Source organism: Petaurus breviceps, unplaced genomic scaffold (assembly GCF_028583685.1).
Source record: "Petaurus breviceps papuanus isolate PSGF00001 unplaced genomic scaffold, PetGlider_PUasm1.0 37, whole genome shotgun sequence".
Taxonomy (NCBI): Eukaryota; Metazoa; Chordata; class Mammalia; order Diprotodontia; family Petauridae; genus Petaurus; species Petaurus breviceps.
In genome coordinates this window covers 102,744,376-102,771,721 of record NW_027186296.1, presented here as the reverse complement: position 1 = coordinate 102,771,721, position 27,346 = coordinate 102,744,376, and the positions used below count along the sequence as shown (strand labels likewise).

At 37.9% G+C, this 27,346-nt stretch overlaps 1 protein-coding gene across 1 annotated transcript in view; it reads left to right on the top strand.

Moving 5' to 3' along the window:
* The window catches only part of CPXM2 (carboxypeptidase X, M14 family member 2), a 261,915-nt gene that overhangs the window by 106,624 nt on the left and 127,945 nt on the right, over positions 1 to 27,346 (top strand). The window contains exon 4 of the mRNA XM_069099170.1: positions 1,204 to 1,343. Within this exon, the coding sequence (XP_068955271.1) occupies positions 1,204 to 1,343 (140 nt within the window). The remainder of the gene's footprint in view (positions 1 to 1,203; positions 1,344 to 27,346) is intronic.

Below are 27,346 nucleotides of genomic sequence, written 5' to 3'. Positions count from 1 at the left end.
TTTTCACATCCCCTGTTCATTATGAAAGGAAATAAATTCTAGCATTCACCATACACATGCACGTGAGAAGTAATATAAAGAGATCAATTGATTATTCACAAAATCTTTAATTTGGTTTTTAGTATAATAAGCATAAGCATATGAAGTTCTTTGATATGAGAGAATGATTAATTTTTTTCTGTGTGGCCCCAGATGAACAAAGAGAACTAGGAGAAATTAGTGGAAATTACAGACATATTTAGACTTAATGTATAAAGAAAAGTTTTCCCTGCAATTAAAGCTGCCTCAAAGTGAAATTGAGGGCCTTAGGGAGTAATGGGTTCCTTTCACTGCAGGTCTTCAAACAAAGAATGCCTCACCACTTATCAGGCATGCTGAAAGGGGATTCCTCTTCCAGAAGACTACATGGCCTTCAGGGGTTCTTTCAATCTCTGAAATTCTTTTTAGAAAAAGTGGTTATAGTAATTGAAGGGCCTCATTGCTATGATTCCCTGCAAAAATGGCCATCTGCCAAGGATTAATTCTAAATTTCACTTCAGTTTTGTAATTCATATAAAGAACTCTCCTTACAAATTGAGTTTAAGAATGCTTGAAAAAATAAAGATGGTCTTCAGAGATAAGATCAGCATAAGCTTTATCGTTGAGATGCAGATGAACTTTTCCTTAGCAAGTTAAATTCTTCTTTCATGGAAACAGGTGGGACCTTCCTACAGAAGTCAATTGGGGGCCTTTGCTTTGTGTCCCTATGTTCTGGTAACTAGACTCAGGCAATAGAATCATCATTTTCCCCAAAATGGAGCTTGTTATGGGATAAATCCACTAGCATTCCTTTCATTTGGCTTATGAACTTCTGCCAAGGGAATCTTTGGGTGGTAATAGTAGCTGATATTCAGCTTGCCAAATGATCCAATTAAATGCTAATCCAGTAAATATAAACCCAACAGGAGACAGTTTAAAATCAGGCTCTCACATGGGCCAAACAGCGATATGAAGCAATACAAAATTTCCCAGTGCTTGTAAAGTGTATGTATTCTCTATGATGTTATGAAACAAAGAGTGTGGGGAATAAGGATTTTTAAATCAGTGCCCCACTTTCCCTTCTCTTATTCCCCCTACATACATGCATGCATTTAACTCCCCCTTCTTTAAAGGTTGGATTCAGACTTTCTTGGCTTTCTAAAAACATCTTTGTCTTTTTTTCAGGCAGGTATTAATGAAAATGACTTTTACGATGGAGCTTGGTGTGCAGGAAGAAATGACCTTCACCAGTGGATTGAAGTTGATGCCAGAAGACTGACCAAGTTCACAGGTGTCATCACCCAAGGAAGAAACTCACTGTGGTTGTGAGTATGATGCAATATTGGTTTTCCTTTTTTTTTTTAATTCAGTTTTCTGGGGCATAATATTGCCAAAATTCATGTGAAAAAGAGAAGAGAGGGGGAGCAAAGAGGAATATTTGGCCTGAGTAAATGAGAGTGGGTAATAGGAGAATAGAAAGTAAGCTGTATAGCAGGAACTCGTATACTGTATTTACTGAACATAAACATGAAGTTGGCATACACGTTGAGTCTGAAATGCCAAGAGCACAAAAACCACACGTTTAGATCCACTTTAGCATTTAATAACAGATTAGTTGTCTGATTTAGCAGAAGCCCCCATACAAACACACCAAGTTGGAGCTGCTGCATTCAGTTCTTTGGCCATTATCCAATATTTAGCGATTAGCCTGTTCACAGTCATGCCAGAATCTAACTATAATTTACTGAAGAGATTTGTTTTAATTCCTGGAAGGTCACCAGTAACAAAGCAGGCTACAATCAGATAAGCAATGTTGGAGTCCAAATTCATATGGATTTATCAACCACTAGGGTCATTTTTCCTGTAGCGACTCGTCATATACTTTTATTGGACTTCAATTATCCATCGCTAGTATTTTTCATATCAGAGTACACATACAGGAACCATATGCATATGTGTATATATGTATATATGATTTCTGGCTGATCTAGTTATTGTTAAAATTCTGAACCCAAGAATGATGAAAGCAAAATTTCTTATGCACAATGCATTTTAGGGATTGGTAAATATATTAGTAGGCTATAGCAAGTGAGGACCAAAGAAAGAAGCCAAGATTTCAAACTGGGAAGTCTGAAAACAGGAGAGGGATAAACAGGGATCCATAGTCCACTTTTCAAGTGGAAAAGGTACAGGATTTAGAGTCGAAGCACTTGGGTTTGAATTCTTCTTCAGCTACTTACTACCCATAAAATCTAGGGTAAGTCCCTTAACATCTGCCTGCCCCAATTTGTTCATCTTTATCGTAAGGAGGTTGGAGGAGATGCAAGGTTCCTCCCAGCTTAAAATCTATTGTCCAGTGATCCTTGGAATAGGTCGTCATTCATATGGGATGGTGGTGCATTGATTCATATTTGGAGGATGGGGAAGTTTGGGAACCAAGCATAGAGACAACAAAGAATTCTGGAACCAAACAGAAAATTCAGTTGCATAATAATATTGAACAAAAGGACTGTTCAACTGACTCAGAGTGCTTACTGACCAAGGCTTCTTTTATGGTAGAAATGTATATATTGACCACAGAATTTCTCCTCCACCCTTGCAAAAGGAGGATATTAGTTCATGACTTGAGTGATCCCCATTACAAGACTAGCTAAGAATAAGAATGTTATCCTATTGCTTGGGTGTGACCTGTCATCTGAAAACCCATACCAGTAATGAGCTAGTACAATGTCAGGTTAATAAACAGTTACAGAGATATTGAGAGCAGGCAGAATAGGGCTCACAATATTCTTCCACTGAAACCAAAAATGAGTCTTGAAGTATCTTTAGCAATATTGAGGGGGGAGTAGCAGAGGTGGGAGAAGATGAACTAAGTCATTTCACCACACTTATTGACACACAGGTGGAAGGTTTCACTGGAAGATTAAAGAAAGAAGACCAGTGACTACTGTCAATAGATTATTTGGCAAGGGCAGACTTGTTGCATTTGAATGGATTTCTCTCCTTGAGAAATGAGGATTAGAGCACAGTTACATTGCCTAGGTTTTCTGGGAGTTACCTTTAGTTGAGTCCCTTGTCTGATCTTTTAGTCCTCCAGCTTGGGGCAAGGCAGCCAGGGCATGATGGTGCATTCTCTCTGAATCTTCCTATCCTGGTAACTTGAGTGCTGTGGTTGTGTTTCTTTAGTGGTAGGGGACTGGTTTACTTGTGCGATGGAATATGTGATGGTCGCATGAGTCAGCTACAACCCTGACTACTTTTGTTCAGGGACTCTACAGGTGTCATTGAGAGCCCTAGGCATATCAAAAGGCAGGATTAACTTTTTTTATTGTATTTATTTGTACAGAAGTAAAGGGACTAATGGGAAGAGACCAGCATTTATTAAGCGGCTAGAATGTGCCAACCATTGTGCTAAGTAGCTCACAAACATTATCTTATTTGAGGGGCTTTCTGAAGGAAATACCTATGAGGCTGTGTGACACAGTGGATAGAGCCTTGGAGTTTTGGAGTCCTGGATTCAGGTCTTCCTTCTGACAAACCTGCTGTGTGGTCCTGGGCAAATCACTGAACCTCAGTATCCAAGGCAATTGTTCAAGACTGTAAATTACAGAGCAGGAGTTGATCTGCATTGGTATAGGAAGCATCCTCATCTGGAGTTTTCTTCATTAATGACATCACAGCTGTAGCCTTTTCCCCTCCCCATCCAATTTTTATTTTTAATTAGAAATATTTTTTGTTTTTGCAAAATTGGGATAGCTGAGTCTAGTGGGAAATTTATAATCTCTGTTTTGAGGAATGCTGAGATTGGTAGATCTATTGAGCATGGGAATACTGAGGGGTAATAGGAATGAAGTCAATTATGTATTGAGAAAGAAAGAAAAAAGGAAGAAAAAAAGTAAAGAAGGAAGGAGAAGGAGAAAAGATGTGTTTATAGCCAACATATATCTTGAGTAATTAAAAAAAAAAACAACATGGTGTATGCTCCATGTGGTTGTATGCGAACATACCTTTATCACTAAATTAGATATGATGCACCTTGTTTGTCAGAAACTTTGTTACCTAAGATAAAAATTACCTAAAAAGTCCCAAGGATATAGTATAGGATTCAGAAAAGATTGGAGGAGGGAGGGCAAGGGAAAGATAGAATCATTAAATATTAATTATAAATTCCATTTAATGTTTTATGTAAAAAATAGGACAGGAGAGCAGAAAGGCAGTGGTTAGATGAAGAAAAGGTGAGGAGGGGAGCCTGTTACTGAAGGATTCTGAAAGCGGGGTGTAATATTGCATTGCTGATATAGGGGGCATAGATAAACATAGAGAGCTAGAAGGAACATTAGACATTGAGTTCAGCTTGCTCATTTACAGATGAGGAAATGAGAGTGAGCATTGAAGTGACTTGTCCAAGTCTCCCATTTTATTACCATCAGACTTGGAACTTTAGAAGCCAATAGTTAGGAGACCTAGCTTCTTAAACTCAGCTCATTTTCAAGTTGGAGACAAATGTTAATGCCTTACATGAGGTCCTTTTCTGGAGGACAGTAGAAAGCAGGGAATCTTCAATGGGCAAAGGGGTTGCTGCTGAGAGGAAACACAAAGGCCTGGAGACCCCAAAGACAAACTTCACAAGATTTACAATTTGGTTGAAGGTTGTCTTTATTTAAATTCACTTATTCTCCAATTAGAAGTTTACATGGAGATATTTGTGTCCTGGGCACTCACACAGCATACCAAGAAAAACCCCATGGTGCCGTAAGTCAAGTCTACTTCATATGACTTATGCAGATTATTTTGATATATGCTACATTTTTAAAAATTGTGTGGCTAACTTGATTCTGAGGGACTTTGTCCTCAGATACTTTATTATTTGAGTTGTCATTTTATTAAAACTATATAGTGGGTTGTTTTAGGCTTCTGAGGACAAAGCTTGTTTTCTTGAATCAAGGGGGCTTTCCTATATCCTGTGTGACTTTACCTGTGAGATGATGACATGGGAATAAAGGGTTTCCTCTTTGGCTGCCTTTGTCAAATAACCAATTGAAGGCCACAGGAGCCCTAGAAAAACACTAGGAGTTCCCTTTTCTTTTCAGCATCTATTATCATCTGCCATCAGTCTTCTTTTCTATAAAAGCACAATATTCTGTAATAGAAAAAGAAGCCTTGTGATCATCAGCATCTGAGCTTTTCTGAGTTATGCTTTTCATGGTTGCTCTCTTTTATGTACTTGGCTTAGGAGCAGGCATCATTTTGATGGCAGGGCTCCTCAGTGCTATTTCTCATCAGCAACAGGTGGTTCTGGTGATACCAGGCTTCGTATCTATCATTATTGTTGTTGTTATTATTTTAATAGGCATTATTTTGGCCTTGGTTTATCTCATGTGGTTCTACAACCTATAGATTTATTGTATTCAGGAGGGCCATTCATAAAGGGCACTGACCCAACGGTTCACTTCCAGATTCTTTTCCTGAACAAATCATGTGCTGTGAGTGTACAGGGGTAATCAGTTCTAAGAAGAGACTAAATAGAATGGCAACTTTCTTATGAAAAGCTAGTGTCCTCTCTGAAAGACGATTTGGTAACTAGAAGTTAGTGATATCTTAATTTTTATAATGTTTTTGCCCCATTTTGCCCTTAAATTTACTTCATTATTTTATGTGATTATTGTTTACTACTATATGTATCTTCCATAAGTTGCATGTATGTAAAGATACAGAATAATATACTTTAGATCTGCAAAGTTTAAAGCTGTGCCTTTTCTTATACCGCTTAATATTTGTTAAATATTCTTGTAGTTCACGTGTTTATTTCTCTGGATCTCACTCATTTTGTCCACATCCAGAGTTTCCTCTGGAAACTTCAGAATATAATTCAGGTCTGAGGCTTCACAGATGTGAAGAAAAGGGCTCCAGTTCCCATGTGACCATGAAAGGTAACAATGCATATCAGATATAGGACATCCTTTATTTTATCTCATTAAAAATGTACAGAAAGCATCATAAAGGATTCATTGTGATCTATAAATAAAATATCTAATTTCCCTTTCTTTTCAGTAAGTTATACTTTTTACCACAGAGACTTACTCATGTAGGCATCTAAAGTTATAATGCTATGTATAAAGTTTTGAATCTCCTCCTGGAAGGAATGCAAATTTGGGGTGACTTGTGATTTAGTTCTCTAATATCTATTGAGTCTTCTTTTAGAGTTCTATGTGAATATCTAGCAATATAGTGTTAACCTAAGAGGTTAGACCCCCAGTTGAATAAAAATCATCTCAGATTGCCATATGAATAACTCTTTGAAATAGTAGCAGAGGACAAAGTCCATGTTTCTAAGTGTTTCATGTTTCATAGTGGCATAGCTTTTTGATCCTTCATTGTCTGTTTGTCCTAGCACTGTAAAGCGGAATTCACCAAGTACTGAATTGTTCACTTCACCAACTAATAGGGAATGTGATCTTGGTTTAAACCGTTGGTGTCAAGTATACGGCCCAGGCCACAACACTCCCTAGTATAGCTGGAACCAGAATAAAATGAATGATGAAACATTTAACAAAATATATCAAAATACAGTAGAATATTGGTGTTAATATAAAGTTTTCTAAGTTTTTGTGTTGCCCACAGGGATTCTTATGGAGTGCCCCTTTCTACCTCATTTGTATTTGAGTGTGACAGCACTGGTTTAGGCCATCAGGAGTCCAGTTTTCATTGGTCTACATCATGCCTCAGTCACTTGAGTTTTCTTTACCACCCGGGCCACAAATTCAACTTAATTATAAGGGGCTGATGCTTACCAAATTCTAGAATATCGGATCCCAGAACTTTCCATTGTCCAGGAAGTCACTCTGTCTTCTTCCAGAAGAATGGGGCATAAATGGCTTCATCTTCCCTTGGGGCCACATAGCTAGAAACGTTCATAAACTGCTGCTCATTGCCACCCATCAGACTGTGCATCAGACTTATCTCAAAGAGGAGTAAGATGACATGTACACATCCTGGATTGCTGCCTTGTTGTGCTAGAAGAGCTTGCATAACTCATTAAAATTACAAGCTATGCTATGTATGGTTAACCAAGACCAACAAGTAATAGTGAAGAGTTCTGATAAAAGGTGATCCACTAAAGAAGGAGATGGCAACCCACACCAGTATCTTTGCCAAGAAAACCCCATGGATAATACTAAAATGATTAAAGATGTGACACAAAAACGTCAAGCACTCAGGTCAGAAAGTGTCCCACATGCTACTGGCAAAGAACAGAGGACAAATATGAGTAGCTCCAGTTTTAATGAAGCAGTTGGGCCAAAGTGAAAAGGAAGCTCAAATGCAGATATGTTTGGTGACAAAAGGAAAAGTCTGATATTATAAAGATCAATATTTCATAGAAACCTGGTATGTAAGATTTATGGACCAAAGTAAGCTGGATGTGCTGAAACAGTAGATGGAAAGATTAAACATTGACATCTTGGGCATTAGTGAACTTAAATGGACAGGAATGGGTGAATTTAATTTAATATTTTCTTTTGGGCAAGAATCCCTTAGAAGAAATGGAATAACCCTCATTTTTTTAAATAACAACAACAAAAGATCCCAAAGAAAAAAAGAGCAAGAAAGCAAAATGCCTATCTCATGAGGTTTTGCAAATAGCTGAGGAAAGAAGGAAAGAGAAAGGAGAACTGAATGAAGAATTCTGGAGTAGTAAGGAAAGATAAGAAGGTTCTCTTTAATGAACAATGCAAATAAATTGAAGAAAATAATAAAATTGGAAAGACGAGATCCCTTCAAGAAAAATAGAGGTATCAGGGGAACATTTCATACAAAAATTATATGATAAAAGACAATGGCAGGGTCTTAACAGAAGTTAAAGAGATCAAGAAGAGGTGACAAGAATACACAGAAGAACTATACAAGAAAAATCTTAATATCACTGATAACCATGATGCTATGGTTACTGATCTAGAGTCAGACATCCTGGAGGTCAAGTGGACCTTAGGAAGCATCGCTTACATAAAGGCTAGTGGAGGTGATGGAATTCAAGCTGAGCTATTTAAAATCCTAAAACATGATGCTGTTAAAGGGCTACACTCAGTATCCCAGAAAATTTGGAAAACTTGACAGTGGCCACTGGATTGGAAAATTATTTCCCAATCATAAAGAAGAGCAATGTCAAATAATGTTTGAATTACTGAACAATTGTGCTCATTTCACATGCCAGTAAAGTTATGTTTAAGATTCGCAAGCTAGGCTTCAGTGATATGTAAATCAGTAATTATCAGACCAGAATGGTTTTCAAAGAGGCAGAGGAACTAGAGACCAAATTGCCAACATTCACTGGAATATGGAGAAAGCAAATTTGTTCCAGAAAAACAACATCTACTTTGTTGACTACACTAAAGTCTTTGATGCTATGTATCACAACAAAATGTGGCAAGTCTTCAAAGAAGTGGGAAAAGCAGATCATCTTACCTTTTGAGGAACCTGGGCATGGCTCAAGAAGTAAAAGTTAGAATAAAACATGGATTGAAGATGGAAAGGAAATATGACAAGGCTATATATTGTTACCTTATTTATTTAACTTATATGTAGAATAAATCATGCAAAATGCCAGGCTGGAGGAGTGAAAACACACAATTAAGGTTGGTGGGAGGACTATCAGCAATCTCAGATAAGTGGATGATACCACTGTGATGGCAGAAAGTGAAGAGGGATTAAGAAGTCTCTTGATAAGGGTGAAAGAGGAAAGTTCAAAAGCTGTCTTGAAGCATAATAAAAAAAATGAAGATCATGTCAACTTCCTGGCAAATAGGAGAGGAAATGGAAGCAGTGTCAGATTTTATATTTTTGGGCTAAAAAGATAACTGCAGATGGTGACTGTAACCATAAAATTAAAATATTCTTGCTCCTTGGAAGGAAATTTATGGCAAATCAGGACAGCATACTAAAAAGCAAAGCTATCACCTTGCCAACAAAGGTTTGTATAATCAAAGCTGTGGTTTTTCGAGTAGCAATATCTGTCTGTGAGGGGCAGCCAGGTAGCACAGCGAGTAAGAGCACTGGCTCCAGTGTCGGAATGACGTGGGGATCAAATCCAGGCTCAGACACTTACCACCACACCCAGAAATAACTGGCCGTGTAACTTTGAGCAAGTTACTTAACCCCGATTGCTTAAAAACAAAAAATCTGTCTGTAAGAGTTGGACTATAAAGAAAGCTGAACCCCACAGAATCTACACTTTTGAATTGTGGTGCTGGGGAAGACTTTTGAGAATCTCTTGGACAGCAAAGAGATCAAATCAGTCAATACTTAAAGAACTTATTTCAGAGTCCTCACTGGAAGGTCAAATACTTAAAGTGAAGTTTAAATACTTTAGCCACCTAATGAGAAGATAGGACTCACTGGAAAAGACCTTGATGTTGGAAAAGATTCTGTGTCTCTTCTGTAGACATGTCCTTATGGAGAAGAGATGGAGAGTTGATTTGATAACTTGGAGAAGGGGAAACTTTTAAGTAAACTTTAATTTTAATTTTATTTTAAGCGATTAAATTTGAGGGATATAAGTAACCTCTGTTCTGAAACTGTAATGACTGAGCCAAAGCTAGATTATTTTTTTTTGTCCAAATAAATTGAAGGAATAATAGAAATTCCATCTTTGCACTATTTTTTGCAGTGAGATTTGTTTATTAAGTTTACTGTTAAAATTATTCTTATCCAGGAACACCTTCATGGTTAGGAGTCAATGCAACAGCTGATCAGGGCCAGGTGATCAATGCATGTAGAGGCCCTGGGTCCTGGCTGATTGGCAGGGAAATGAGACTCCTGAAACAACTCTAGACTCATACTAGGCAGAATGCCATGGGTTTTCTATGGAGGACATATAGACAATGAAGGTGAGGAAGGAAAATAAAAGAAGAAATTTGATGAAGAATGTGACAACCAGAGATCCATTTGACAGAAACAGAAATCTTTCTCCATTGGAGATGTTGTACAACTGCCTGAGCAAAGTTACTGAATTTCTAAGTCTCTAAGGAAGACATTACCTTGTCTCTATTCTCCAGTTTCTTATTTCCCTTATCTGGCTTGTTCTGTTTTCCTTGTGATGCCACTAGACTGGGTAATTCCTTTCTTCCTCCCAGGTAGGTCTGAGTTTCTGTGTCTAATCTCACTCAAGCATAGGAACTGCAAAGGAACTGAGAAAAAGAAAACAGCTCAGAGGAATTCTTGAAGAAGCAGTCTGATAAATCAGAAAAACCAGAAAATTCAGGGTAGTCACACCTAATGCTTCATTAATTATTCATTTCTGTTATTTCTGAGGGGCAAGCAGGCCATGTTTGGAAAAGTTTGCTTATAGCTTGAGGGAAGCCACCCATTTCTTCGCTTATTGGTCAAGTGAACCATATGACAATTGTGGGAAAACAGCTTTTCCACTTTCATTTCAAACACTACATATCTTTAAAAAATGGAGTTTTAGAATGAAGAAATATTGACCTGCCATTTTTTATTTTACTTAAATTATCATATGAATTTGTTGTTAAGTAAAATAGGTCCTTATATTGAATTCATTCCATGATATTTAGAAAATCCATGGCTTAAAAGCTTTTGGTTAATTTTAATAGCTTTTACACTTTTCATGACTTGATACCATTATCATCTGCTAGAAAGTCTAAGAAATTTAACAAATTGAATAACCCAATATATTAGTACAATTGCCATACTTACAAGTATTTGGACTATGGTGTAACAAAGAAAACATCATTTAAAAGGAAGAAAAATCAAAGAATGTTGTTTACTCAGCAACAAGAGAATTATACTCTCCTCAGATTCTATTCAACCTGAATAACAAATATTCCTGAATATTCCCCAGAATCCTTTATATTTCCTCATAAAAGTTCCATGTATACTAGGGTGCCCATTGTGGTAGATCATTGCTCAATCTCTTTTGTAATCTCTTTTGTAAGCCCTCTGCTGTCAAGTCCTTTTCTGGGCATCTCCTTGAGGCTGTCAGGCTATCCTTAGAATTGTCCAAGAGGGACATAAGTAGTTCCTGCCCTGATCTTGTTGGGATTACAGCTCTCCCTGAGAGAGCTTATGACTCTAGGGACTTGTCCAAGTTTATATTCTAGGAAGTGAGAGACCCACATGTAGACCCTAGGTCTTAGGACTCCCATTCAAACAGACAGAGATGGAGAGGGAGAAAGAGGGAAACAGAGACAGACAGACAGACACACACACACACACATTAATACTTAGAATGCATGCTGAAATAGAACTCAACTTAATCTTAAGCTAGGTTCTGGAAGCCTTCTCTCTCTGCTTACAAAGTGATCAGCCCTCTGAGCCCTGCCACACTAATGTGTATTATCAGTTCATTTTCTACAGCTGATAGCAGAGCCAATTATTCTGGTTACCAACGGACCTAAGTTACCCTGCTTAATAAAGATGTGGCTGTCTTGCTGGCTCTCCTTTGATTGCTTTCAAGGCACAAAAATCACAGAATGTTTTAGCTCTCTTAGAAACTTGAGAAAGATGAATTGGTCCCTGACCCCCATCTGGTTTCCTTTTATGCCCTTAAACATTGTTTTTTTTTCTTTTCTCCATTTTTGACATGCCTACCAGTGAACATACCTAACTCATTGAACTTTGAAGTTTTTGTTGTTAGTTTTGGGTTGGGTTATTTTTGGTTATATTTCTCAGACATCTTTATTGTGAAACATTTAGCTTCATTTAGGAGCTTATGCTCTTATTCATTCTTCAAACCCATATTTGCTGCCAGTCTATTCAACTATGGCATCTAACATGATGCCCTGGAAAGAGTTTTAGATTTGGAGTCACAAGAGTGGACTTTGATTACCACCTTTGCCACATGTTACCTCTGTGACCATGACAAGTCATTTAACAAGTCATTTGACCTGTCACCTCATTCTAGATGACCTTTAAATGATAGTTAAATGAGCTCTAAATCTGGAATCCAATGATCTCTGTTTCCCAAGTGGAGTCTTTAAAGTAAGTTAATAATAATATGGAAATAGTTAACATCTCTATAGCACTTTTTGATTTATTAAAGGCATCTAGATCCATTACCTTATTTAATCCTCTTAAGGCAAGAAGTGTAAGTATCATTATTCTCATTTGGCAGGTGGTGAAATTGAGGGTTGGGGAGATAAAGCTACTTGATTTGAGGTCACAATAAGTAGCAGAGCTAGGACCGAAACCCAAAGTCTTTTGCTTTCAAATACAATACTCTTTTGACCATAGCATGGTTCTGCCCTCAATGATATTAATATTTTTTTTTTAAAGCAATAGGGGTTAAGTAACTTGCTCAAGCTTACATGGCCAGTTATTTCTGGGTGTGGTGCTGAGTATGTGAGCCTAGATTTGATCCCCAGGTCATCCCGACACTGTAGCCGGTGCTCTTACTCGCTGAGCCACCTGACCGCCCCTAAGCAATTGGGGTTAAGTAACTTGCTCAAGGTTACACGGCCAGGTGTTTCTGGATGGGTGCTAAGTGTCTGAGTCTGGGATTCGATCTCCAGGTCATCCCAACACTGGAGCCAGTGCTCTTACTCGCTGTGCTACCTGGCCGCCCCGATATTAATATTTCAATCACTAGAATGTTTATATGGTTGGCATATGTATGTGTGTGTAGCCTCATAGCAACTCAACTTTTTGTCCAAAATGGTCATTTCAGCATTTGGTTCACAATGATCAATTCAATACTTAGTTCAAAATGATTAATTCAACATTTAGTCTAAAGTTGTTTCTAAGGTCCCTTCTCATTCTTACAACCTAGAACTGTTCTAGAACTGTTTGAAAAGTGAAAAACTCAGTTTAGTCGATTACTGTCACAGAGTATAGGTTTCTGGGCAAGGAGTACTTTGAACTGTGACCCAGAGTAAATCACTTTACCTCTCCTCTCCCCACCCACTGCTCCTGCCACCACCAAACTCAGCTTCCCAAAGGCCTTAAAACTATGTGAATATAGTCCAATTAAAATTAGTGGGAGAATGTGGGTGCCTTCATATAATGTGTTAGGATAGACAGAGCTTAGGAAAGACAGAATCTTTTCTTTTTGACTATGACTTCATAATTCCTCTTTAGAATTTAGAAGTCTAGAGCACCAGGAAACAACAGTCTTCATGAAAGATATGTGGAAGGTAATGGGCAGAATGCTCTCATGCTGGCATATTGGATTGTGGCTATGCCACTGACAAGATGGATAAGAAGAGGAAGCAGCCAACTTTGTTGCAATTACAGTGGAGAATTTATCATAGTTCCAGCTCCAATTGCCTGATACATTGGCAATGGATCCATGCAGAGCAATTTGTACACCTGCTCTTACTAAGGCAACTTATTTGAGATGACAGTTTCTATTTTAGTATAGTCAGGAAGAATTCTGTGCCACACACACACACACACAAACACACACATGCACACACACACAGGGACACACACAGACTCATTCACATATACATGACACACATACATACACATGAGATTAAATTTGAATATTAGGTTGCATAACTGCATTTTAAGAAGATGCTTTCCTCTCCCTCCTCTCCATGACATAATAGTATAGAATATTCATTGTGCTGGGAAGCAAGAGAAATGATGTTGGTTTCCATTCCAGCACCATTAATTAGCTGTATAAAATCTGGCAAATCATTTTAATCCATAGGCATCAGTTACCTCATCTGTGAAATGGAGATAACAAAACCCTATCTGCTTGAAGCTATATGGTTGGACTAGGTCACTTGAGATGTTTTGTTTTTCCTGACTCTCAAGGCTCACACTTCCAAATCCAAAAAGATGTTGTCATTAGCCAGATATGAACAGTACTTCTCAAAAAAATGTCTGTTCATGAGAAAGCTTGTCAAGGATTTCTAAGGACTATCAAGGCAATAAAATGGTTTTGGTCCTGATTTTATGAACATTTCAGAGAAATCTTTGAATCCTACAATATTTAGCTAGAGCTGTTACTTTGGTTTTTTGCCAGAAATATTTAACTAAATTGGGAGATGTTAAGAATAGAATTAAAAACACATTTTTAAGATACAGGACCATTTCCCCTAACATTGCCCACTCAGAGATTCCAAAATATTTTAGGTTTTTTGGTGTCCTTGAGTTTTATCAATATTGCGTAAGTTAGTTACCCAAAATAAATGTGTACTATATTTCCCTTAGAACTGAATTATCTGTTCATCAATCTCTGATTTTTATTTATGTGATTTATAACTGGAGTTAAGGTAGATTAGGATTTAGATTATGCAGTCCAAACATCCTTGCCCCGAAGCCTACAATATTCCCATTTAAAGAACTGATCTGTCAAATAGCCCATTACAGCAGGAAATGAAGTCCAGCCTTCCAGTTTGTGGATAGCATTGAGAAGTCAGAGAAAATTGCAAAAGAGAATGGAATCCATTTTTCAAGTGGCCAGTGAGTCCTCCTTCATTGATTGATTCCAGAATCCAACTGATCTCAAAACGAAATCAATAAGCATATACAAACTAACAAGCGGATCTCAAGACTGGTAAAAACCAGCAAACCACATAGAGTATTCAAATCCAGAATACTGATCTTAATAAAATCTTATTTTAAGTTACAACTACAGCCTTTTTTAGGGGTGGTGGGATGGTGGAGTTGGGAGGTGTAAAATATAGTACAGTGGAAAGATCCCTGACAGGGCCAAACTGTGGTGTGTGTGTGTGTGAAGAGAGAGAGAGAGAGAAAGAGAGAGAGAGAGAGAGAGAGAGAGAGAGAGAGAGAGAGAGAGAGAGAGAGACAGAGACAGAGACAGAGACAGAGACAGAGAGACAGAGACAGAGAGAGAGAGAGAGAGAGAGAGACAGAGAGAGAGAGAGACAGAGAGAGAGAGAGATACAAGAAAAAAACTGAAAAACCATAGCCAGAAATATGATGTTTATCTTATAAAGTCTGTAATGGAAATTTTGGAGACCCTTTCTCTGACCATTGCTTGCTTTCTTCAGAGAAGAAGGAAAGAGAGGCCAACGTTTAGTTTAACTTGATGGTTACCTAGGGACCTCTCTGACCAACTCTCTTGGTAATGGAGGAATAATATTTTGACAAAGTAGAGTTTTCAACTAAAAATGTTTCCCAGAAACCTCTGAGCATCTTTGAATTTTCAGATATCTCCATTTCTACTCAGTAATTTGGGAGAAAAATGAACTTTCCCAAGGGGAAAATAAATGGTGCCAAGAGTGACATAGCATAATCAGTTGGCCTGGTATTCAGGTCTAAGCTAAGTATATATGCCTCTTAATAAATGACTAAATTCTAAATGCCTGGTGAAACTCACTATGTCAAAAAGGTACAATAATTAACTAGTTAACAACTAACAATAACACCCAGTCCATTTCTCCTTGACTTTCTTGCCAAGGCCTAAGTGTGAACCTCTTGTAGTTTCTCTGACACTTAGATGATGACATCATTAACACCTATAAGTACAACCTGCTCTTTTCTATAAAGATATCTCCATCTTTTGCAGAAGAATCTCAGCACTCTAAAACCAGCCTCTACCCAGGCAGCAAAATAAAGCACATAACTTTTCTTTAAGCATTTTAATAAAATGTAAATATTTGCCAAAAATTGCAGAACATATTATTTTCTTTTAATGACTTATGCTCTCAAGTGGCTCTTTAAAATCCATTTAAAAAACAATAATATCCCAGCCAATTGAGTAGTCAATTGGAAACACATTTAAAGCAGATAATTTTACATGTATATATGAACAAAGCCACTGGGAAGCAAGAAATAGAATGCCTGCCAATTTTACTTTTATGAAATCTGACTGCTTTTCTCTCCAGAGTAGAATAGAAGAATGTGAACTCTCTCAAACACAAATATGCCTGTGTGCACACAAAAATACCCATTATTCCTGCCTTGGACTTATAACTCTGAATTAAACTGGCTTGGGTTTTGCATGTTGGGTAGGTCAATGAAGTGAGTGAAAAGAATGGGAAGAAGGAAGGAGAATATCATGACCTTTATTTTTCCACTTGAGAGAAGAATGGCCTGATTTTAGAGCTCCAGCTTGCCTTCAGAACTAAGAATGATAATGAGGATAATCATAACAATAGAATTTATATAGCACCTACTATGTGCCAGGAACTATACTACTAACACTTTACAGAGATCTCATTTGAATGTCTTGTAGTTTCTCTGACAATTAGATGATGACATCATTAACACCTACAAGTACAACCATTGGAAGCAGTTGTTATTATCTCCATTTTATAGTTGAGGAAACTGAGGTGAGGAAGTTAGGTGACTTGTCCAAGGTCATACAGCTAAATATGACTGAATTTTAATTCTGGTCTCTCTCACTCCAGGCCCAGCATTCTATCCACTGCAAAGTCATGAGTAGTTTCTGTGCCATTATTTTTTGGGCAGAGTTAAAATACTGGTCCTGAAAAATTTGAAACCTTTTGACTGACCTAGAAACATAGACGGATGTGCAATTGAGTCAAATGTAATTTAGAAGTTTATAGAAAAATCAGTGATTGATGCTTCCTTATGAGGGTTTTGAAAATTCATATTTTGGTTTGGGGATTGGTATTGAGGTAGGGGATAGTATTCTTTTAAAGAAGAGGATTAAGTTTTCTACCCAGAAGGAGGCATGGAGAACATCTAGTCTCATCTTTCCATTTAATAGAAGAAGGAACTGAGGCTTAGAAAGGGGGAATCACTTCACTAAGGTTATTAGATCATAAAATTGCCAAGCTGAAATAGAACTCTGAGGTCATGTCATCCAATTTGTACCCAAAGAAAGAACCCACCTGGGGAGGGAGAGAGAGATATTTGAAATCCTAAGCAAAGTTCCAAGTATCTTTTGAGTGAGAGAGAGGGAGAGGAGAAGAGAGGAGAGAGAGAGACAGAGAAAGGGACAAATAGAGGGAGAGAGAGACAGAGACAGACAGACAGAGATAGCAAATACTTTGTCCTCTCATTTAAGGGCTAATGAGTCCCCTTTACAACACCTGTGACAGTTCATCTTCCCTTCATTTGGACCCCTATAATGGAGAATTCACTTTTTTTCACAGATGACACATTGCACTGTTGATCAGCTCTTTCTGTTTTTTTTCCCTTATCTTTGGCTGGAGCTTGCTTTCCAATATCTTCTCCTCACTGGTCCAAAGTCTGTCTTTGCTACCAGTCAGAACAGGTCTTGGGAGCTCCTGTGTGATGTATGGGGAAGTAACCCGTGGTTCACAGGTGCCTACAAAGGCTGCCCTGGACTGGGCTCAATTTGAGATCTGGATTCCCAAGAGAAGAAATCAGGTTTTTCTGATGCTTTCTGGCTTGTTATGCCCTCACTCTAGAATTCTAAGGAAAATCTCTTAAATTAAGATTAAGTATGGTTTATGTTTGGCCTTTCGTCGAGAGGCATTAATAGGTTCCTTCATTGAAGGTATTTACTGAAGATATAACATCCAAGTTACAAGACTATTTAAGACCCTTAAAAGAAGTACTGACAAAAATGTAAAACATGAAAAACCGACCCATTATTCTTATTATATTCTACTGGAATGTAAGATTCCCAGGAGATTTGTGGAATTGCTAAAGGGGTGCTTCCCTTCACTTCACATCTATGTTGGACAAGCAGAAGATTAAAACCTCTATCTTCCTAAAGGCCGTGAATATATGTTATCGTCTTGGTGATGATAAGAAGGTGCCTGGCACATAGTAGGTGCATAATAAATGTTTGTTGATGAATTGATACTTGCAGAGAGTGCCTCCCACTGGGCAATCAGCACATAGTTAAAAGATTTCAGACCTCTAGAACTTAGAAAATACCCATCAAGGCTGGAAACATCCATCTCTCAGAATCACCATTTGGCCACTTTTGCTCAAGTGAAAGAGACAGGAAACAGCAAATCTCTAGGAATTTAAGGTTCAGTCTTAGGCTTACATATGCAAAGGCATATTGTTGATTCCATGTACATATAGGTACCATAGCTACTGCTGGGGAGGGAGAGAGATTTAAAATCCTAAGCAAAGTCACAAGTATCTTTTGAATGAGAGAGATTGAGGGAGAGGAGAGGAGGGAAGGGTATAGGGAGGGGGAGAGGGAGAGGGAGAGGGAGGGGGAGAGGGAGGGGGAGGGGGAGAAAGCTAGAAAATGCTTTGTGGTCTCATTTAAGGGCTAATGAGTCCACTATACTTATTGGCTCAATGGCAGCTATTCTTCTTTGATACAGCCCCCAGTAATGAGAATAAAAAAGGGATTTCAAACCACTCTGGATGTCCTTTAGCAAGAGGCCACTGCACATGTTAATCTCCAAAGAGCATGACCAATGCCATCACTCCTCTTACTTAGGATTTTGACCTAGGTTTACATGAGTAAAATAGAGAATTAATGAAAATACCTGCAAGATGAAGGCGGCAAAATTCTCTTTGAAAAAGAAAGATAGTCTGAATCTAATTTTTTTTTCAATTGAGCAATTATTTTTTTAAGTGCATACCCTTTGCAAAGCCCTGAATAATTTAATTACTAGAGATATAAAGATAAAAGTGAAACAGTTCTTCTTCCAAGGTGTTGATATTCTACTGGTTGAGGTGGGTGGGAGAAAGTGGAATTATAACAAGTATACAAATCAATACAAAGCAGATATACAAAGTCATTTTCTAGGAGAGAGGGTTAATAATTGGGAACTTGGTGGGGAAGGGGGATTAGGAAAGGTTTACTATAAAAGGTAGCCCCTGAATTATGCTCTGAAGGAAAATAGAGATTTTAAGAGTCGTTATATCCTTTTGTTCAAGTTGCCAGATAGGGTCTCTCCAAAACCCATTTCATTTTGCTTTTGTGAGTGCACCCTTGATGGGATCAAGCCCTGAAAGAATATGCCTCTTTGAAGTCCTTTGAGCTCTGATTAATTGTTTCCTAATTTCTTTACATTTTTATTTTTAGCTTTTTTAAATGAATTATAGTAATGAATGGAAACTGGGCCCTGTTTTTTCCAAGCAGGAGCTTGGAAATCTTCATATTTCTCCTTTTGAATCAAACTCTATTTGCCTCACTATTACCCTGGTGTGTTGTATATTAGAAAGATTACTGGCCCTGTTTCATGACCTTATTTGGCCATTGCATAAGGGCCAGCTTTGTATCACATAAGCCCCACCCCTCCTTATTTAAGCCTTTCCAACACACAAATGGAACTGGGCTATATTTTCATTTCTATAATTTCCTATGGTACAGCAGGACTGTAGTGGCTACAAAGAAGGCATTCATCTCCTGTGGAGGAGGAGCTTGACTCTGGTAGGTGAACAGTTCCATCGGCCAGATCTAAAGCATGCTACTGCTTTGTCCCTTGTATGAGTCATTTCTTACTCCTCTCTCTTCCCCAAACTTTAACTTACAGGTCTCACTTTGGGTCATAAAAAAGAAAGGGATCTCTTTCACTCTGTGAGCTGACTTCTCATTATTATTAAAGATAACTGGGGAAATTTTAAGTTTCTAGGATTTTGAATGAACAAGCCCACTGAAGCTATACATCCATCCAGTGCTAATGTTATTGGGACAATAGGAAGCTTAATGTATCTATCGCCCTATTTTATACCACTCTCTCCTCTCCAGCTATTTAATTTTACAGATGAAGAAATTAAGTCCCAAGAAGCTTAAGTGATTTGTGAAAGACCACACAGATGGTAAAATTTGAACTCTGGTTCTCCAACTCTAGTACTCTTTAGACTACGCCCCTCCCACCATGGGTCTCAGTTTCCCCAACTATAAAATGGGAAGGTTGGATTAGATGATATCTAAACTCCTCTCACTTGTGACATTCTAGTGTTCAATACTCCTATATTTATTAACTATTTTTGATACAAAGATTTTTAAATGTCATAAATTCAGTTTTCTCTCCTGAGTTACATAAAATAGGTTTCTTAATGTAAATGCACATTAAAAAAATAAACAATACAATGAAATGTAGGATGAAAATCCTGAAAATATTTGCTCTAAGACCATTTGTTGGGTGCAATACACTATCAGGATCCTATCTAGAAGCAAAAGAAAAGCCCTAAAAATCCTTTAATACAGTTCTAATAAAAATATGAGTGACCCCATCAGCAGCACACTCACACGAGCTCAAGTTGCTTTTTTATAATTCTTTTTGTTTTTGTTCACTCATCAAAGGTCACAGGGTTTAGTACTAAGCAAGGATATCCCCGTTTCAGGATGTGATGCTTCACTGAGCTCTCTAACATGAAGTGTGAGGGCTGTGGAGCTATAAATAAGACTTAAAAGTCTTGAGTCTCCCTCTCTCCCCTACTACACAGCACCTCTCCTCCCCTTTCTTTTTTCTTCTCTACCTTCCTTTCCTCTTCTCTTTCCCTCCATCTTTTCTCCTTTGCCTCTCCTCTTTCTTCTCCCTCTCTCTCATGTTCCTCTTCTTTCCTTTCCTTCCCTCTTCCTCAACATTATCCTCTCCCCCTCCCTCATCTGCACTCTCTCACTTTCTCTATCTCTCTCCTCTTTCAGTAGTTTGAAACAAAGAAACTTCAGCTTGTCAAATTATACTGGTAAATTTAGATTTTAGATTTTGGTTTACTTCACTTTCCGAAAGAGATCTCAACCAAACAGTTTTAACGAAACTATTAAAAAATAAATGAATATATAATTTATCATAGAATTTCTGCATGTTGTTCAGTATAGATAGCTCTGTGAAATGACTTGCTTCATGCTTTCTATCATAGATACACAAATAGACAATAATTTAATTTAACAGGACTGTTTAAAAGTTCTCAACATTTTGTTAATTGATTTCTGTATGTTTGATGCTTTGCCTGGTGCAGTGGGAACAGAGTCCAAGAACAACATAATGTCATAGAATGGAATGTGAGAGTTGGAAGGTACCGTAGAGACCATAAAGTCCAAACCTCTTATTTAGACAGAAGAACAAACAGAAGCACAGGAAGCAGAGTAACTTGCTCCAGGTCACGCAGCAAGTTAGTAGCAGACACTGGCATAGAATATGAGTTTCCTATCTTCTAATTCAATCTTAAGATGAATGCATGAGATATGATATTTCTACTCACAGCTTTTACAGCTTGTTTGGGGAGGTAATTGATCAACAAAGCACCTACTTTGTGCCAGTCCCTGTTCTAAGCTCTGTAGCTACAAATATAAAGAATGAAACCATTCTTACTGACAGTGAGCTTGAGTATAAAGGAGACAACACTTTTATGTAAAACATACAAACTATAGTAAATGTAAATTTAATAGGGGTGGCTAGGTGGCACCGGCCCTGGAGTCAGGAGGACCCAAGTTTTGTTCTGGCCTCAGACACTTAACACCCACCCAAAAAAACTAGCCATGTAACCTTAGGCAAGTTACTTAGCCCCAATTTCCCTCCAAAAGGCAAAAAAAAGTAAATTTAATAAATACAAATATAGACAAAGAAATTGAACGAAAGGTAGTTTAGAAGAGAGGGCACTGCTGTTGAGGGGATCAGGAAAGGCTTCATGCAGAAGTTGGTGCTTAAGTTGCATTGTAAAGGAAGAGAGGGAACCTGTGAGGCAAGGGAAGGAAGGAGTGCATTCCAGGAATGGGAGATGATCCAAGGAAACACACCAATAGGAGATGGAATATTGCAAATGAAGAACAGAGAAGGGATGTTTGGCTAGATCCCAGAGTGTGGGAGGAGGAGTAAGTCCCAATGAGCCTGGAAAGGTAGAAAGACCAGGTGGGATAGTGAGTAATAGTGAGTAATAAGCATACCAAATGAAGTGCTAAATTGTGTAGAACAGAATATATATATATATATTTTTTTTTTTCCTAGAAACTTTAGAAGAAAGGGAGATCCACGTGTTAGGTGCATAAAATTGTACTCAAGTAATCTTTGAATCCCCCATCATGTCATGGCTCACAGAGAAGAAGGTTTAGCATGGTATCCATCTTCAGATATAATATGCCATTCATAAATAAAGGGGATCTTGGACTCAATGACGTCTGAGATCCCTTCCAGATCTGAAGAAATGCTGGAATATTATTTGAACCTCATGGCCAAGTTTTTAAATAGTGTAGAAATTATTTCTCCCAACCAAATTACAATTTCCTTGAGGGCAAGAATCGGTTTTTTTCCTTCTTTGCATTCCAGGTAATGCCTAGCCCAGAGCATAGAACATGATGGATGCTTAGTAATTATTTGTTTAAAGTAATATGCTCTTCTAGGTGGGCCTCAGTGGTAGAGTAGGGAGGCCATGTTAAACTTGGAGTGAAGATCCAATGCTGTCTCATAACTTGTCCAGGGTCACACTTAGTTGTGGGTCTCTCAACAAGCTATTTAAATTATTTCTACCTCTTTATCCTCATCAGTAAAACAGGGATAATAATAGCACCTATTTCATAGAGTTGTTATGGGTATAAAATGAGATAACATATGTAAAACACTTGGCAAATTGTATAGTACTATATAAGTCCTAGCTATTATTCTTTTTAGTGTATGTAGGTTAAGATTCGAGTTATAGTAACGTGCTATATATGGTACACAAAAGAGAAAGATATCTGTTGTGTAAAGTGGGGTTAACCTATTTTGGAGCTGGGCACCTAGGGTCTATTGGTTAACTTATAGCTGTATTCAGCCTTGGTAAGATGACCAATAATTTGGCTTATGTAAAGAGCCTGTAGTTTATCATTTTGTCCTGGCAATGAACGGAAGAAGCATAAGATGTGCAGTGATGAGAAGTGCTGTTCTTTCTGCTTCTGGTAGAAGATTAGCCATGTGTTGATATCATTCCCACTTCCCACTCTTCTCTCTGTCAGTGGGGCTGAGGGCTGGGATAAAGAGAGTGTGAAGAGCTTACCTAATGAATGCAGTTGGCCCTAGTAACCATTTCCAGGAATGGACCTGCTTTGCTAATGCTTGATTCAAAGGTATTAAAAAAACCAATTTTCGTAAAATTTTCCTTTAACCAGATATTCTTGGAAATGCTCCTTTATTCTCTCTTACGCCTGCCACCATCTTCCATTCCCCCAAAAGAGAGGAATGAGTCTAAGATATTATTTGAAATTGGAAGATTTTATTTTAAAATTAGCTGGTGCATTTTTTTCCTGTAAAAGGCAGAAAACTATTACCTTTTGTAGCCAGGGTTTTTTTTTCCTTTCATATTTTATAATCCTCACACTATATATATATATATAAATAATCTCCAGGTAGTTGACCAGAGAAGAGAAATGGAAAGGAGGAATAATTTAAAAGAGGACATCAATCATGAATGTACTGAGCAGCTAAGCTGGAGAGTATCCTGAGGAGGGCAAAGAGAATGGGAATGGGCCTTGAGGAATCTTTGAGGATCACCAAAGGAATTGGGCATGTTTACCATGGAGAAGAGACTTAAAGGCCCATAATTATTGTCACCAGGTATTTGAAGGGCTGACGTATAGAGAAAGAATAAAACTTGTTCTCTGCCACCAGAGGCAAAAAATTTGAACAATGAGTTCATGAAGAAAAATTGAAGGTTGTTATTAGGTAAACATTTCAAACGCCCTTGTATTTAATTACTGGGCATACATTTGTACTTATTACTTTACATTCATGCTGTATACCAGGATTCCCAAAAGCCTTAGTGCAGTTTAAACTTTAATAAGTTTAAAAATTATATAGAAATATACATACAGGCATTTACTTTGTTGCACACATATATGCACATTTGTATACATATATGTGTATATATGTACACAGAAATATATGCACACATATATTTATATATGTATACACACATATGTCCTCCTCCCCTATTAGAATATTAGTAGCATGTTAGTAGGAAGTGATTCATTCTTTGTGCTTGTATCCACAGTGCCTGGCACATATGATTGACTTAATAAATACTTGTTGATTGATTGAGTGATTGAATGGGGAAGATATTCAGTAAGAATTCAAAATGTGTCTTCTGATTCTGCTTTCTTTGAGGAGTTCCAAATCACTCAGCACAGCATGCCTCAGTTTCCCCAGCCATATGTTTGTGACTGAAAAAAATTTTTTAAATAAGAATCATAGTTATCCATGTTAAGTTTTTTTTTAACTTCTTGACGATCATTGAAGTCTAAATAAATATACTAGCAGTATCCTTTTCTAGGTCAAATAAAATTAATGATGCTTGCCTGAGAAACTTGTTTTGACATATGAATTGAATAGATTCTATGCAGTGTGAGATCATTTGCTTTGAATGTTCATGCAGAGAAATTACACAGAGTTGAGAAGAGTGATACTGAACTTTAGGCCTAGTAGAGGGGAGGATTCTTGGAAGTCATTTGGGGACAAAATCATTTCTTATCAGCCCAGTCCGAAGAAAAGATGTTAAGGTCTCCAGGGGGATGAAGATCAGACAATCAGTAATAGCCCATATTATCAAACATTTTCTAGAACTTCTTTTGGAAATTTAGATCAAAGTTCTAAGAAAAGCCAAGAACTACCTACCGTGGTAAAATATAATATTGTACTTTGATTTGTTTGGTAAAACTTCATTTTGGAGTTTTAGTCTTTGGTTAATGCTGTGATGGTATGTGGGTAAATTGTGTGAGTGTGTGTGTGTGTGTGTGTGTGTGTTACAGAGATTAAAATAGCTAGCCAATCCTGAAGCTACCTCTTTAATAATTGGAATTAGAGAACCTTCTTTGGTGATAGGCTGGGACTTAAAACAGCAGCAGAGTAAACAGTTTGGTATTTCAAGTCCTTCACAATCTGGCTTCAGGCTACCTGTCCAGATTTATTTCACTTCTTTATACAAGTTGAACTCAACATTCCACCCAAAATGTCCCACTTAACTATTCCCTGAAATTGAACTGGACCCTACATCTCCTCTGTAGGCCTTCATCTGCCTCTGTAATTTTACACAGCTTATCCCCTATGCCTGAAACTCACTCATCTTCACCTCTGCTTCTTAGAATCCGCGCATTTCTTCTGACTCATTCCCATGCCATCTCCTATGGGAAACCCTTTCTGATTCTCTTAGTTTTTTGTTCTCTCTCTCTCTCTCTCTCTCTCTCTCTCTCTCTCTCTCTCTCTCTCTCTCTCTCTCTGTGTCTGTCTCTCTCCCTCTCCCTCTCCATCTCTCTCCCTCTCCCTTTTCCATTTCCTTCTCCCTCTCCCTTTCTCTTTTCCTCCCCCTCTCTCTAGCCCTCTTCCCAACCTCCTTCTCCCCTTCCCCTCCTTCCCTCCCCCTTTCCCTTTTTCTTCCCCTCTTCCTTTCCATCTCCTTACCCCACCCCTCATCAACATCATGCTGCATGTATCTATTCAGTGCTATGCCCCTGAAAGAAGGGGTTGCATTAAATCCAGCCCTTGAATCACCAACGCCTATAACAATGATTTGTGCACATCACCAAAATCATGAATAATAGTTCAATTGATTTTCCCAAGCTGGGACTGGGCTTCCAGGGATTCCAACAAAACTCAAGACATCATAGTTTTAGGACTGGTAACAAGCAAAAACAAAACCATTAGAACATCTAGTTTAAATGCCTCATTTTGCACAGGAAAAAGTTGAGACTCAGAAAAATGAAATGATTTGCCCAAGGTCACAGAGGTATTAATTATCAAAGACAGTTATGAGCCACATGCTTTGACTCTATATCCAGTACTATTCTCAGTCCCTGACATTCAGGCAGAAATGAGGTCAGAGAAAACTGTCAGTCAAGAATCCAAGGAGTCCTGCAAGTTTGGAGGAAATCTTCTGATCTCAGAGATCGACGTAGACAAAAATCTAGAATCCAGTAGAGCAGAGAATGACATTAGTAAACAAAGGAGACTCAAGTGAACTAGAACTCTTCCAAGAATGATCTGCTTGCTTTTATCCTGCCCATTGTGTATGGGTGAAGCTCAGTCTTCAAATATATTTTTCTGGAGAGATGCTTCCAGAAAAGGAAGAGAGGTACTAGAATTAATGGAGTGTTCATATATCTTGAATCCAGAGGAGCCTAAAGTTGTATCTTCCCATGTCAGATATCTGCTAAAATATGCTTGCTATTTTCTGAATATAAATTGTCATTTTAAAAAGTTACTTCCTTCTCTTTGTAATCTGACCAGATTTTAAACTCCTTAATGGCAGGTACCATGAATGAATTATTTTAGAATCCAAACATTGGAAGATATCTCAATGATCATCTAGTCTAGCCAATCTTGAATGAGAATCCCCTCTATTCCTTACCTGAGAAGCGATCATCTAACAGACACATTTAACTTGAAAAGCACTTCCAAAGGAAGAACATTGAACTTTTGACAAACTCCAAATTGAGGAAGTTTTTCTTTACTTCAAGCTTAAATTTACTCCCAAGTAAAACTTTCACACATTGATTCAAAGCTTAAAACTTTAAAACCAGGCTTAGCCTCTGCAGTCAAGTAGGAAAAACCTAGCCCAACTTTTACATTGTGGTACATCAGATCCTTGCAGACAACTCTTGTATCCTGGCAGTTTTCAGTTCTCCCAGCAACTTATCTCAGTTCCTTTAATGGATTTTCATGTGTCATAAACTCAAGACATCTTGATTGTCTTTTTCTGGAAGCTCTTCAGTTTATCAGTGTGCTTTCTAGATTATGGTACCCAGAACCAAGCACAATATTACTGAGGTGGTCTGCTCAGGGCAGAAGAAAGTGGCACTATCACATCTCTAATGTTATGAACAGTGACTCTTTCAGTGTGGGCTAACATTGTATTAGTTTTCTTGGTTGACATGTTCTATAGTTAAGCTTGAAGTTCATTACAAGTCCACCTTGTTTTCTGATAAAATACTGCCTCACCCAACTTGTACTTTGGAATTTGGTTTTTTAATTCTAGTGAAAGACGACATTAATCCTTCTTAATAAGTTTATCTCATTATATGTGGCCCAGTGTTTGAGTCTGTCTATGTACACACACACACACACACACACACACACACACACACACACACACACACACATATATATATATGTATAGTTTGTTTTGCTTTTTTGGAGGGGAGACAGCAGGGCAATTGGGGTTAAGTGACTTGCCCAAGGTCACACGGCTAGTGTGTCGTGTCTAAGGCCAGATTTGGACTCAGGTCCTCCTGACTCCAGGATTGGTTCTCTATTCACTGAGATGCCTAGCCACCCCTGTCAATATATTTTTGAATCCAGAATCTGTCTTTTGCTATGTTAGCTCTATCCCTCAAAATTTTGTGTCATGCACAAATTTGATAAGTCTGCCAACTATGCCTTCAATCAAGTCATTGATAGAAAAAATCAATTTAAATTAGCCAGGCCAAGTTTCCCTGGGACAATCCATAAAAGGTGGATTTCAAATTGTTTTTTCCTTCCCGTGGAACAGTTCCTTCACATGGAACTGTTAATGAGTAGTCGTTTGG